A 15,193-nucleotide genomic window follows, 5' to 3' on the forward strand; every position below is an offset into this window, starting at 1 on the left:
GGACACTTCCTGATTCCCGTGACTGACGCGCACATATCTGTCAGCACTCAGAACACCTTCTGTTTTTGTTCTTGCTGAGAAAGGGGAAGGTGAGGGGCCGGGGAGAGAAGGCTGCAGGGGGCTCACTTTCTCATGCAGCTGCAGCCGAGGCTGCCCTCCCAGGCCCGAAGCTCGGTCCTGCTAGCCTGACCATCACCTGGCTGGGAGGCGAGGCGCCATCAGTGAAGAGGGGCCAGGTGAGGACGGCAGACAGCGACTTAGCGCTAATGGGACGGAACACACCCTGGGGACCGCTGGGCTGTGAGGGTTGGGGAGAATGCGCAGGCTGCTGCAGTCTGGGAAGAATTCTGGGGTTCCAGAAGGAAAAGGCCCAAAGCCACAGAAGTGACATGAGCAGGGGCTCTATTGGTTGGGTGATCAGGATGGCTTTAACCATGAGACCACACCATGGTATGTGCAGTCACTCTTTAGTAAAAGAACACTGGATACGGAGGTACCCTTACGCCTAAAATCTCCTGTCGAGAGTCCCATGATATTAAATGCATCCCCTCCCGTGCAGCAGAAATCCTGGGTGACAGCCGCCTCTCAAGTCGGGGAGGAAGAGAGGAACAGAGAGATCAATACGAGATGGCAACACCAAGACTCATGCTGTGGTCCTAAATCGCCGGATTTCAGAAAGTGACTGCATTTGGACCATGGGCCCTCATCCAACCTGAGTGGTGTCCTGTGCAAGGAGGAGGCAGGACACACCAAGGTGACGTGCAGACACCAAGGTGACGTGCAGACACCACGCGAGGAGGCATGGTCATGGTCTGCAAGCCAAGGAGAAAGGTCCCAGAAGAAACCAAACTGCCACCTCCTGGACCTGGACTTCCAGTCTACAGAACAGTGAGAAAACTCATCTCCGGCGTGTTAGCACCGAGTCTGGGTGTTTTGTTATGGCAGCCTGAGCAGGCTACTGTAGCTGCCCACGCCCAGGAAGGCCTTAATGCTGAAATCCGGGACCACTGACTTTCCCGGGACGTCTCTGACAAGGTCAACAGTGACCATCCCGAGCCCTGAACTCCCTAAGGGCCACTGCTCCCCAGCACTGTGCCGAGGCCCCTTCCCTTCAGCAAGGACAGCGATCCTCCCTCCAGAATCCAGTGGTTCTCAACCTTCCTAATGCCGCGACCCTTTAATACAGTTCCTCATGTTGTGGTGACCCCCAACCATAAAATTATTTTCATTGCTACTTCATAACTGTAATTTTGCTACTGTTATGAATCGTAATGTAAATATCTGATCTGCAGGATGTATTTTCATTGTTCGCGACCCACAGGTTGAGAACCGCTGCTCCAGACTTTCCTGGTCCTTTGATAAGCCAGCGCAAGGGCCAGGCATTGAACGAGCACTCGGGAAATGGCGGCGACCTCTACTCACTGTTCGGCCACGCTGGGGTCAAGAGAGTCGGCTTCGGTGGGCGTTTCAGGCAGGGAGGAGCCCGACTCCTGTATCTGGCACAGCTCCTCGTCCGTGATGATGTCGAACACAGTGTCGTCTGGTGACCTGAAGTCTGGGTTTGCGCCTGGACCGCAGAGGCCGATCAGGAGAGAGGAGAAACACATACGGTCATGAACAGAATGGGAGGGAGCCTCGGGGACGTGAGGGGTGCAGCCACGCAGGACAGGCCACCGGAACACACAGTGAGGAATCACCCAACGATAGCTCCTCTGCCCAGATGCGCGAGGAATGGCTGTCGGGACGTGGCTACTGGGAAGAGCCAGAAAAGCAGAGTGGGACTACAGAGGAAACTAGATGCACAGCTTAATTTCCCTCCAGCCCTCCAGTCAGGAGCTTGGAGAGGTTTCACGCTCTTACACGGCCTCTGAAGCCCCTGGTTTAGAAGGGAAACCATGTAGCAAAACCTTATCAGGAAAGACCCGAACGGAAAAGTAAACGCACTTCTGTGCTGCTGAGTCCTCGCTCTGTGAGATAGGGCCTTCTACGCCTCTTTGAATTCTGTCTGGCCTGCATTTTCATCCCAATCCAGGGAGGTGGGGGGGGGGGGGGGCTCCCTCTGCTCAAGGACTTGTAACGGCCACTGTGGTCCTGACCAGGGGACTGGTGCTGGGCTTTGCGGGCCACTTGGCAGCAAGGATGCCCTGTGTGTGTTCCTGTGCCCGTCCCCACCCACAAACACCCTCTTGCATACGTCATGGAAAATGTGATGGCAGGTCTGAGGTGAAAGAAAGAAACAAGAATGACAGGGAGGGAGGGAGGAAGGCAGAGAGACGAGAGGAGACAGGAAATATCAGAAATCAAAACAAGTGACCCCAGTGCCCTGGCACAGGGCCACCCTCTGTGGCCGCCAGAACACTCACCACTGAGTCAGAGCAAAAAGAAGGCTCCAGTTCCTACGAGCAACCAGTTTCCCATCTGGCCCTCCATATGGCTCCTGGGACGGGCCCTCCACATGGCTCCTGGGACGGGCCCTCCACATGGCTCCTGGGACGGGCCCTCCACATGGCTCCTGGGACGGGCCCTCCACATGGCTCCTGGGACGGGCCCTCCACATGGCTCCTGGGACGGGCCCTCCACATGGCTCCTGGGACGGGCCCTCCACATGGCTCCTGGGACGGGCCCTCCACATGGCTCCTGGGACGGGCCCTCCACATGGCTCCTGGGACGGGCCCTGCCACATGGCTCCTGGGACGGGCTGTGCCACATGGCTCCTGGGACGGGCCCTCCACATGGCTCCTGGGACGGGCCCTCCACATGGCTCCTGGGACGGGCCCTCCACATGGCTCCTGGGACGGGCCCTCCACATGGCTCCTGGGACGGGCCCTCCACATGGCTCCTGGGACGGGCCCTGCCACATGGCTCCTGGGACGGGCTGTGCCACATGGCTCCTGGGACGGGCCCTCCACATGGCTCCTGGGACGGGCCCTCCACATGGCTCCTGGGACGGGCCCTGCCACATGGCTCCTGGGACGGGCTGTGCCACATGGCTCCTGGGACGGGCTGTGCCACATGGCTCCTGGGACGGGCCCTCCACATGGCTCCTGGGACGGGCCCTGCCACATGGCTCCTGGGACGGGCCCTCCACATGGCTCCTGGGACGGGCCCTGCCACATGGCTCCTGGGACGGGCCCTCCACATGGCTCCTGGGACGGGCCCTGCCACATGGCTCCTGGGACGGGCTGTGCCACATGGCTCCTGGGACGGGCCCTCCACATGGCTCCTGGGACGGGCCCTCCACATGGCTCCTGGGACGGGCCCTGCCACATGGCTACTGGGACGGGCCCTGCCACATGGCTCCTGGGACGGGCCCTGCCACATGGCTCCTGGGACGGGCCGTGCTTTAGAAGGAACGTTCTGTTCTTCCTCTTGCCCCAAGTCTACATAATAAAAGGGCTGAGGAGCGGCTGAAAAAGGGGGCCGGGGATTGGTTTCTTTGTACAGACCCAGACACAAAGGAGCATCAGGAACCCACAGTGATGTCTACTGAGAGAAATAAAACAGGACAGTAATGAGCGGAGAGCTGTACCATGTTCACGGATTGGAAGACTAGACTGATTTCTGACAAAATGCAAAGGCAGTTCGACAGGAAGAGAATACACTTTCCAACCAAAGGTAGTGAAACAATGAGACAACCATGTGCAAAAGAATGAATCTCTACCGAGAGTTTGCACCACACCCATTGAGCTCCAAACAGGTCAGAGACCCACACATGCCACCTCAAACTGTAAAACTTCCAGGAAAACTTGAAAAAATCTTTGAGTCTTTGGGTTAACCAAAGATACATATGATACACAAAATAAAAAAAAAATTGATCCATGAGAAAAAAAAATGGATAGACTGGCCTTCATCAAAATTATAAACTTGTGCTGTTTGAAAGAAAGTGAAAAGACAGGCTGTAGACAGGGAGAAAATACTTGTAAAACACATATCTGTAAATAACTTGTATCCAGAACACATAAAGGACTCGCAAAAGATGTGAAGAAATACTAAAGCTGTGCCAAGCACCCGCTCCCCTCCCGGGCGGTTCTTTGTACCCACTGTGGGTGATGAGGCTGCCAACCTCCTTGAGGATCCAGTTAAACAAAAGACACTGGCGGTCCTGGGTCCAGGCAGAAGCCAAGGAGTCCACAGGGAGCAGCCCAGCGGGCAGCGCTGCCTGAGCAGAGATGAGACTCCCTCAGCCCTGGCCATGCCGGCTCTGCCTCCCGGGACGCCCACAGGCCAGCCCCCGAGAGCAGCCTGAGCTGGCCAGGTGGGCCGTGCTGGGAGCAGGAGCAGCAAATCCCGCTTCCTTTTATTGCACCGAGTGAAAGACACGAAGGAGAACACACCCTCCCTGGCCACTGAGAGACCGTGAGTCTCAGGAAGGCGTGCAGGAGGCGGTCATTTCCAGACACAGCTCCTGGCCTTCAGTCACTCTGGGGGCGAGGGTGAGACGTCGGGGCCCAGGCTGCGAGAGACAGTGTCTCTCGGGTGTGGGGTATGGTCACTGGTAGTATGTGAGCTAACAGGGACACAGACCTCACGTTCACGACGCTGAATCACACCGGCAGAAAGGTATTCCCTTTTCAATTCTTGTTCAATCCCAAGTGCATCATAAAGAAAGTCTCAAATTGGTGGACTACACTTTTATACCTCCCTAGTGCCCAGGTTTGGAAAACACTGAACTGAGCTGTGGCAGCTAACTAGCCAAGATGGGGCAGCGGTGTGGGGATGGCACCTGGGGAACACCGAGGGCGGCAGCAGGAGTCTGACCTTGGCCTCCAGCGGCCTGCAGCCCAGCCTGGGCCGGCGACAGAGTGGGACTGGGCTGGCTCTGGCTGGTGCCCGAGCTGGTGCTGTCCGGGGAGCCAGGGCTGAACTTCTGGAAGCAGGCTCGGCAGCAGCGCTCCTTCCGGCCCCCGGGCTTTGTCGCCACGTAGTTGTTGCAGCAGTAGTAACAGAAGATGCGACCACATATCCTGGGGACCAAGCAAGCATGGGCTGTGAGGACGGAGCTGTGGGCCTCGTGCCATCTGCTCAGCACCAGAAAGGGGCTCTGGGTTGGGTTCTAGACGCCACATGGCTCTCGTCACACCTGGCTCTGCCCCCACTTTAGAATGTGGCCGTAAGGCCCATCTGTAAGATTCCAATAAAGCCATCCTGGTAGGATTCGTGGGAGAACGTTTTGTTCCTAAGGTTGTGGGAGGCTGGGGGATAAAGTGTGCGGTCAAGACCACCTTCCCTGACACAGGATCCGGGTGTGGCCGAGGCCCTGAGAGGAAGACCCCAGGCCTGTGCGATGTCCCCTCTGCCACCACTGGAGACCCACTTTTGTCTGCCCTTCTTTGGGCCCCAGGGGTCTTTGCTCTGTGCTCCTCCAGAGAAGCTTAAGCCCCACGGGCCTGGGTTCCAGTAATACCCTTCCCCCTCTGGTCCCTCAGGCTGAGGGAGGGTCAGGGCTGCTGCTCTGGGTGCTCCACATCCCCTCGGGTCCCCTAACTCCACTCACACATCTGTATGCAAGGTTCTTTCCTTTCAGGATCCCCTGGGGGTCCTGCTATTACCCTGCCTAAGACACCCTCCTCGCCCAGGTCCCTTACAACCAAAAAGCACTGTGGTCCTGGTGGGCACAGCCTCAGGCCGGCCCGTCGGCTGCCTGCCCTGTTCCGGGCCCTGCCAGGGGCGGTGCTGGCCAGCGTGCGGCCTGCTAACCTGCAGCGGTGCCGCCGCACCATCCAGCTGAACTCGCGCTTGCAGTCAAAGCAATGGTTCACCTCCGAGTCCCCGAATCGCTCCTCAGCGCTGAGCTTCTGCTGGAATTCCAGGGCATCGGACTTCTGCCAGAGTGCATCCTTGTCCCTGGGACAGAGCCACGTCAGGAAAAAGAAGGAATCCATGAAAACAATAGAATTATCCCGGATTCATTTTTAAAAACTGACTCTAAATTCCCCAAGACACAGAAGGAAACTTCACCTGTACCCTGGAAGCACACCGACTCCACAGGCCCCTCCACCGTGCAGGCCCTTCATCGGCACCACACACGTCAAGGCACAGAGGTGACCTGGCACCTGCAGAGCGGCCAGCACAGGCAAGGGTGACACAGCTCAGGCGTCTAGATGACAGTGCACGAGGCCGCCGGGAGCTGAAGCCCAGCGTGCTGCCGTGGTTACCCGACAGTGTGCTGTGAGCCAAGGACCACGAGCACACTGCCCTCTCACATCTCCAATGTGCTCGGGGCCTTTACGCATTTATGGCTCATGGTTCAAGTAGCATCTAATCATTGCAGGGGATCAAAGCTTTCCCAGCCTGAATGATGTCCGTCACCCCGTGTTTCCCCGAGGGACAGCAGTCACTCCAGGAAGTAAGTCTGAAAGAAGCGGGGGCTTTTGAGAAAGGCCTGGCAGTATCCGAATGTGCCCGGCACACCAGGGAAGAGGCGTACAGAGACATCCTTACTGCTGCCATTGGTCACTTTCGGGGCTCCCGGCTTCTGACACGGAAGTGTTTAATTCTTTCCCGATGGAACCCCAGTCACCATCCTAAGGCCTAACATGGCCCAGCAGCACCTCAGCCCTGATGACCAACACCAGAGCCACCTCAGCCCTGAGGGAAACAGGCTCCGCCCAGCCAGGGACCTCACAGCAACCCCAGACCAACCCCCTAACCCCCAAAGCCAGAACATGGAATCGACTGGCTTTCCCAGCACACAAGACATTGTCAGGACGAGCATTTCTCCCGGCTGCTCCACAACTTGTCCTCTCTGTCCCAGGAGGCCAGGCACCCACACCCTGGGAATGTGGGAATGCCGCGGACCTGGGCTTCCTCCTCACCCATCGGGGGAAGTTTTCTGTGCTCAGGTCTCAGGTCTGCACATTGATGACATGTGGGTGGCGTTTTTAAACGTCCACCTTAGTTATAATTTAACATCACCATTTTGCAACCCCAAATAAATGATTAGGTCTAGCATTGCTTATCAATGGCAACTAACATTCAAAGAAAGGGCTAATCAGATCGATGTGGCCCTTGAACGCCTCAGAACTCTAAGCCAATTCCATGCAGCGTCCTGGCCACAAGTGTGAACCTGAGTCTGAGCCAGCCTCTAGCAGAGCAGAGATTCTGGCTCTGGCTCTGGCTCGCTGATGCCTGGAACCCACTCCCACTGGGTCTGGGTGAGGCCTGGACGTAAGTATTTTATTTTTTTTAATGGCTCTCCAGTGATGCTAATGGGCAGTCAGGGCTGAGAAGCACTGCTCTGACCACCAATTTATAGAAATACAAAGGCTGGGGGAACACGTTAGATGACCTCAGGAGGATGCAATGACCAGATAAATGACCTGGCTTTCTCAAAAATAAATTGCAAAGAAAAAAAAAGTTAAGAGAGATGGTGGGGACACCCACAGACGAAAGAGATCTAAGAAAATATCGCCATGCAATGCATGGATCTAATTTAGGAAAATTATAAGGCAATTGAAAAAATTGTGAAACCGAAATCCACTCTCACCAGGTTGCCATGGGCCTGAGCAGAACCTGTACGTGAGTGTCTGTGTGTGTGTGTGTGTGTGTGTGTGTGTGTGTGTGTGGCAGATGGGGAGGGGGCGCGTTTCCATGAAGAGTTCCGTTCCGAACAGTTGCATGTCTTTAAAGAAACACCAACACTCACCTGAGCAGCTCTATCAGCCGCTCCTCCAGGTTCTTCTTGGTCCTAGTCAGGTCATCCAGGTCCGCCAGCATCTTCTGGTCATTCTTCTCCCGGCTTCTCGCCTCCTGGCAGAGTTTGCTGCAATACTCCTGGATTTTTGCCGTGGCTCTTTCAAGTTCCTTCTGGGTCCTGGTGGGGGAGTGGTACGTTCCCTGACTCCTCACTCCTTCCCGCTTCCCCTGGGCCTCTAACAGGGTCCCGCGGCCCTCCCAGCCTCCCCCCACAGTGAAGGAGCCCCTCGGCACTGCCTGCTCACAGGTGGGGCACTCCCCTGGCCTCGAGGACTCCCCTCACACACCCAAACTCTTCACACCAAACACAAGGGGCATTCTGGAAGAGCAGGGAACCGCAGGCACTCGAGCACCCCAGGCTGAGTTGAAATGAGGTTTTAAGAGGAGCCCTAGGACAAGGCTCAGGGACTAGTGCTGGGGAGGGGGAGTATTTGCAAGAGGAAAAGGAATCAGGAAAGAAAGGACAGAGGGGCACAGCTTCCTGGAGGTGACCACATGGAGGACAGTCTTCATGTGTCTTTGTGACACTACACACAGACATGGCACCGGGCACACAGCAGGCGCTCCACGGGCACGGCCCGATGTGCTGGCTGAGCCGCTGTCGGCCAGCCCTTGCCCACCCCACCTTCAGCCTGGCTATCCCCTAAGGCAGTGGTTTGCCAAGGATGCTCTCTAAATCCCAAGGCCCACAAGATGTTCGTAAAAGCTCCAGTAGACAGAGGGCTCTGCAGAGACGAACTAAGTTGCATCTCATCCGGCCTTTTCACCTCCAGCATAATGTCGTCAGGAGGCTATTCACTAGACCCTGTCCACCTAAATGAGTACACACAGACCAGCACGGCCTGCTCACACAGTGGATAACAAAAAATCCACTCCTGCCACATGGAAAATGAAACTTGGAGCAGCTAAAACAATGGTGTGAGATCTCACAACCAACCACTATTACTGCATTAAAAACAACCCATCACCAACGTAGAAGTTCTATTTACACTGCCAGGTGAACGTGACCTAATGGAGCCAGGAGTCAGGTGAGAAGGAATGCATGTCTAGCCACTGAACACCCAACAGGCGCTGCATCTCCTGCTGGTGGGCCCAGACTCTGAGGAGAAGGGGAGGAGGGTGAGTAGAAAAGTAAAACCCTCGGCACAATTCGGGTGCCTGCCTTGGGGGTGGAGCTGGGCACACGTGCAATTCGGTCCCTGCATCTCCTCCTGCTACACCTGTTTTCATCAGCCCCTGGCAGGACGAGCTGGGCCCCATGGCCAGGTGGTGGGCTCGTGCTCCAGGTGGTCCCTAAGCCTGAAGACGAGGAGGCTCAGGGAGGCACAGGGGGCAGGCGCAGGGGCTGGCCACAGATAGGCCCCAACTATAAGGTTAAAAACCATGAGGAAAGGGTGAGAGCGTGATGTGCTCTGCACAGACACAGCACCAGAGCGGCTGTGGGGACACAAGCCGGCCAGGGTCCCTGGTGCACTCGCTCACTGTCAGGACGAGCTTGGGAAATGAGGGAGAGCTCGAGGCACCTCTTTAGTGGGGGAAACACACACACGCGCACCAACACCAGCGCCCCCCCAGTCAAACAGAACACGTGTCTGTCCGGATATTGTTGAGAAAACAGACCTCTGGAGCCCAAAGTGTCTGGGTTCCAATTCTACCACCGCTTACACCCTGTCTGACCTGGGAGGGCAAATGAACTCTTCTGAGCCTCATTCTTCCCACCTATAAAATGGGAATAAATAATACCACCCTCATTGGACTGTTGGGAGGATTAAGTGGGCAACTAGATGCGAAGTATTTAAGGCGGTACCTGCTCCATTTCAGGCATTATTTAAGTGTCTGCTGCTTTTATTGCCATTATTACATCCCAACTTTTACTTCCTGTTAGTTTTTCCAAAACACGACGCTACCGGACTGAAATACGCCTGCCAGGGGTAAGGAAGTGGAATTGGAAGGGCCTGCCGTCCACAAAGCTGTGAGGGGCGACGGCCAGGCTCTCGGTGGCATGCTTCCGGCACAAGCACTTTCTGGTCTGTGGCTTTTCTTGAAAAAGGACCTCAGTTTCACGAGTGGCTGACTTTCTAAATGACTGCACCCAATACCCCTTCCCTGAAGACTGCCACCGGGCTCGTGAAAGGGGCGCGTGGGAGGGTCGCGTGGGAGGGTCGCGTGGGAGGGCCGCGTCACTAACCTGTCCAAGTTCTCTCGAAGGGCGGCCCCCTCCTTGTCCTTCTTCAGCACGGCGGCCTGGCACTCCGAGAGGCGGCTGCTGGTGCGGCTCAGCTTCTCTCCCAGGTCTGCCTGGGTGGCCTGGCACAGGACGGCAGGGCGGATACTCAGGCGCAGAAGCACATGTCAGACGCCATGAGGCGACAGCTGTGCTCTCACCATCTGGCTGGTCCCTTCCAACTGGAGGGACTTCTGTTTTTATGTTTTAAATGAGGCCAAGAACCTTTGCTCTATGTCTGTGGCGTGTGACACACTCCGATTTGTAATGAAGTCCCTTAAGCATCAAAGGCAACCGGTTGTGGTGGTTGGAGGGGAGGCAGGGGTCAGGATCTCCAGGGTGGGGCTGGGGGTGGGCGGCAGGGAGCAGGATTCAGTGAAAAAGGCCTCTGCCCTGAAGACTGTGGTTTTAGCGCCACCCCCGTCCCTGCTCGGTTCAGACTGACTCAGAGCACATCTGCAGGGATGACTAGAGGACGTTTTCCTTGCCAGAGGCTGCGTGAAAAAAACATCTGGCAGCTCCAGCCAGGTGTCCGGGGAGTGAAAGGGACCAAGATACAAACTCGGGGTGTCTGCAAAAGTGGACTGATGACCCCTTCAGCTTGGGAATGGGAAGTCCTATGGGGAGCCTCTCAATGGTCCAGTGAGAATCAAACCAGATCCCCTCGCCCCTGATGGGTCCACACTCTGAGAGAGAAAACGACCAGGTGGAGGCCACCACATCGGTCTCCCTTCCCAGGTGCCAGCCTCTGATCAGGGCTCCCAGAGGGGCACTCCCCGCCAGGCCTACCTCCAGCTTGTCCACGGCCTCCTTGGCGGCCCGCAGCTGCTGGCCTCGTACCTCAAGCTGGCCCCGGAGGCTCCTGCACTCTTCGCTGGCAGTCTGGAGAGGACGAGAAAGGGATCGCAGATGTGAGGTCCTTGCTCTGAGACTCCTCAGCCACATTCCCCAAATGGGTAAAAACAAGCTACCTCCCTCTTTTCCCCCAAACTCAATAGGCGTCAGGCTTCATTGGTAATAAAACTCTTCCAAGTTTACTAAGAGACTTAGCTTGGTCCCCCAACTTAGAATTTCATTTCTGCAAGGGAAAATGTGGCCTCTGAGCCCCATGGAGCTGAATGGGATGGGGCGATAGGAGGCACATCTGTGCAAACAAATGCCATTTATCACGGGGCCCTTGGAACAGATGAGAACAGTCATCCCTGTCCTCACTTAACTCCTTTTCTTTGTGCAGCATCAAAGGCATGTGGTAACCGCTGTTCTCATCTATTCCAAGGCCCTGTGATAACGGAGTCAGTTCCCTCCGACTGCACCTGCTGGCAGAATGGAACCTGAGGGGACAGACACAGGCCTCGAGGCAGCCAGGACTGCTGCTCACAGAGGCTACAGCAGGGGTTTCAAACTCACATGCCCAAACGGGCTGGGTAAGTGCATGAAGGATCGCAAGGAAAATACCAGAGGATGCAGGTCCCCTTTAATGTGGGCGGTGCCCGCCCAGCTCCTGCTGACCGCTGCCGCACCGAGGAGGGCATAGGCTTTAAGGTCGCTCAAGATTCCAGCCCAGCCAACATGGCTCAGTGGTTGAGCGTCGACTTATGAATCAGGAAGTCACATGCCAAGGTTGCAGGCTCGATCCCCAGTAGGAGGCGGATCAATGATGATTCTCTCTCATCATTGATGTTTCTATCTCTCTCTCCTCTCCCTTCCTCTCTAAAATCAATAAAAAAATATTAAAAAAAAAAAAAAAGGAATCTCTCAAGATTTTGAAAAAGTGCCCAAAGTGAATGTGTAAACATCCTGCTCTTTGAATGCTGACTATTAATTTTAAAAAAATTCTCTGGGCCAAACTTGTGAGCCATGGCCTTGAGTTTAGATTTCTGGGCTAAGGCATCATTCCCCAATGTTGGGCCCCTAGCATGTTCCTGCAGAGAGGATGCTGTGAGCTATGATGGCGGGACGGGACTATGTACACCTGGGCCCTCATGTGCCCGTGGCTGAAGGTGCGTCCTATCCCCTCATGAACCCACCAGGTCCTGCCGCAGGAGACAGGTGCAGCCCATGGTCAAGGCTAGGATTACCTTAAGTTTACTCTGATAGTCCATGATCTCGGTGCTCAGCTGGAACTTGAGGGTGTCAAGCTCCTGGTGTGCAGTCTCCTGAAGGCCCTGGGCCCGCTGCTCAGCCTGGGTCAGCTGGGCCTGCAGGCCAGGCAGTGAGTTAGCTGCCTCCTCGGCTGCCTTCAGCTTCTCCTGCAAGCTCTCCTTCTCTCGCTGCAGCCCCGCCACCTGGTGTTCCAAGCCCTCTCGCTCCTTGGCAGCTGCCTCTTTGGCGTCCTGGAGCTCCTGCACGGTGCAGGCCAACACGCCCTCCATCCGCTCCCTCTCCGCGGTCAGTGCGCAGACCTGGATGCCGAGCTCGGCGGTGTCTGTGTTGGCCCGGTGCAGCTGCTCCTGCAGCTCGGCATGCTCCAGCTGGGCTTCCTGGGAGCTGCACTTGGCCTGGGACAGCTCCTCTTGCAGGGCCTGGAGTTCCTCCATCCTCAGATGGGCCTCCTGGGCCTGCTCCTCCTGCAGGGCCCCTTTCTGCTCTGAGCACTGCAGCAGCTCCTGGACATGCGCCCTGTTGAGGGCCTCGTTCTGCTCCTTCAGTTGCTGCACAAGGGCCTTGTGCTCCTGCAGAGCCACCTCAGTCACGCTCAGCTGGCTCTGGACCTTCTCTCGGTCACCCAGGGCTGTCTGGAGCTTGGCCTTGAGGTCCACCACCTCAGCCTGCACTCGCTGAGCCTCCCCCTGATGGACCTCCAGCTGCGCCTGAGATAGGGCCAGCTGGGCAGCTAGGTCCTGGGATGCATTTTCTTGAGGTGGGCTGAGCCCCTGTTGGCCTTTTTCTGCTCTGAGGGTCTCGATCAGCTGGGTCTGCTGCTGGCACTGGCTCTCTAAAGCCCTGAGCTCCCCTTCCCGGGCCTCTGCCAGCTGCCGGCACTGCTCCATCTGCTCCCGCAGCTGCTGGCACTTGGCCTCCTTGCTCTGCAGGGCAGCCTCCTTCTCGGCCATGCGGGCCCTCATGGTCTCCTTGGCCTTCACAACAGCCAGGAGGCTGGCCTCCATCTGGTCACCCATGTGCCGGATGCTGGCTTGCTTGGACTCCAGGGAGGCCAGGGAGCCCTGGATGGCTGCCTCCCGCTGCTGCAGGGCCTGGTAATCCGTCTGCAGGGCCCGCAGCTTGTCCTCCAGGCGCTGGTTACGGGCCATCACGCTCTGCAGCTCCTTCTCCAGCTCCATGTTGGCCTGCCGCAGCTCCTCCTCCCGGCTGCTCCCCTGAACTGTAGTACCATCCATCGGTCCCTCCTGCAGGGCGGAATCCTGGGGGGCCAGCACCTCACTGCTCTCCGCTGCCACAGGCAGGCCGGGGCCTGGCTGCGCAGCCAGCCGCTCCAGCGTCCCCACCTTCTCGCTGAGGCGGTCTCTGTCCTGGATGAGCTGCTTCCTCTGCTCCTCCAGGTCGCTCACCGCGCTGGCTCACCTGTGCCAGCTGGGTCTCCAGGAGCCGCAGCTGCCGTGTCAGGGACCTGGCCTCGCGCTGCAGCAGCTCCTTCTCCTCGCGCTGCTGCCGCTCGACCTGTCTCACCTCTGCCAGCTCTTCCTCCATGGTGCTCATGTGGGCCAGCGACTCCTGCAGCCGGCGCCGGAGCTGGGTCGCCTCCTTCCTCTTCGCGGACAGCTCTTCCTGCAGCGAGGCCATCTCCCTGACGACACGCTCCAGGCCGGCACGGGACTCCTCCTTCAGCTGCAGCTCCCTGGCCAGCTGCTCCAGCTGCGTGCTCTGCTGCCTGTTGAGCTCCTGGACCTTGGTGCTCTCCCGCTCTAGGGCGTGAAGCTTCTCCCCCAGCTGCTGGATCGTCAGGGCCGAGGCACTGGGGTCGAGCTCTGGCTGCCCCTTTGTGTCCAGTGCCACATCTGCCTTCTGCTCAGCCATGCCCGGACCTGGGACATTAGCCGAAAGCTCATCCTTCCTGCCCAGCGCGTCCCGTGTGGCCTCGAGCTCCTGCGCCAGGCGCTGCAGCATGGGCTCCAGCCGCTGCAGGGCCAAGTGGGAATCCCCCCCCTTCTCCGCAGGGCCTGGCTCCAGGGCCTGCAGGCACTTCTGCAGCTCCTGCACGGTGCTCTGTGTGGCCTGGGTGACCTCCCACTGCTTCTGCAGCTCAGCCGTCATGCGCGTTAGGCGGACGTTGTCCTCGGCTGCAGAGCGGGCCCGCTCCCTCTCCACCTGGAGCTGCTCCCCCTGTGAGGTGACGGCGGCCCGCAGCTCCTGGTTCTCTCGGTCCAGCTGCTGAATGCGCTCCTGCAGCTGCTTCTCCCGCACCTCCAGCTGGTCCAGCTCCACCCGCATCTCATCGAAGCCCTCCAGTGCCTCGTTGTTCAAGGGGCTGTTCAGGTCAAGGCTGGAGGCCATTTCCTGAGTCTGGGGGTGGGGGGAGGGGAAAAGGGGGAGGAAAACAACAAAAACATGGCTTTGGGATGAAGCTACATGGCTATTTGGAAAATCTTTAAAGTTTAATGAGAACAGAAGTAACAATATAGCAATTACATGACCTAAGGTTAGTCCATCGAGCTGTTCAAAGGATGAGAACCCTTTTGCTCACAGCACCTGCCAGCAGCACACCCTGAACACCCAGGGCCACACACGTGAGAGCCCCAAGACTCAGAACTTGCTTCCCACTCAGATTCCTGTGCATTAGTAACATAAAAATGTTACTAACTTAACTTACATAACTTAAACTACTGTCCACCACGAACTATGCCCACAACTCCTGGGGTGATTAGACCACAAAACAGGGTGAAGGATTAGTCCATTTTCTACTCTTAATGCTGCTTATGTTAAGTCCCTTTATTTTGTTTTGTTGAGTAATTTCAGCAGCCTTTCCCACAAAACTATATACAACTCTGACACCTTCATTTCTAACAAAACTACCAAAACTAACCCTACCCACCAGCACTTATTTAGCACTTGCTGTGTCAAGCCCTTATGCGCAGTACACGGCTCCTGTACCCACCCCACAACCATCCGCTCAGCTACGGTGATTTTTCGATCCCCTTCGTATGGGTGTGAGAGCTGATGCTTCCAGAGGGTCAGGCATCTTCCTGGGGCACAGCTGGTAGGTGACAGGCGGGATTTGACTCAGCCGCTTTTAACCAGAATGTTAACCTGCTTCTTTTCAAATACCTTAAAGCTTTTAAAAGAATTTACTTTTTAAGGGGCTTAAGCTCTATTTGG

At 56.8% G+C, this 15,193-nt stretch overlaps 1 protein-coding gene across 1 annotated transcript in view; it reads right to left on the reverse strand.

The window, feature by feature from the left end:
* The window catches only part of FYCO1 (FYVE and coiled-coil domain autophagy adaptor 1), a 64,295-nt gene that overhangs the window by 29,128 nt on the left and 19,974 nt on the right, over nt 1-15,193 (reverse strand). The window contains 8 exon segments of the mRNA XM_070391684.1: nt 1,423-1,567; nt 4,759-4,964; nt 5,698-5,844; nt 7,646-7,813; nt 9,884-10,002; nt 10,709-10,801; nt 11,998-13,428; nt 13,430-14,380. Coding sequence (XP_070247785.1) covers nt 1,423-1,567; nt 4,759-4,964; nt 5,698-5,844; nt 7,646-7,813; nt 9,884-10,002; nt 10,709-10,801; nt 11,998-13,428; nt 13,430-14,380 — 3,260 coding nt within the window.

Source organism: Myotis yumanensis, unplaced genomic scaffold (genome assembly GCF_028538775.1).
Source record: "Myotis yumanensis isolate MYYU_CA2020_CCGP unplaced genomic scaffold, mMyoYum1.0.hap1 SCAF_14, whole genome shotgun sequence".
NCBI classification, from domain to species: Eukaryota; Metazoa; Chordata; class Mammalia; order Chiroptera; family Vespertilionidae; genus Myotis; species Myotis yumanensis.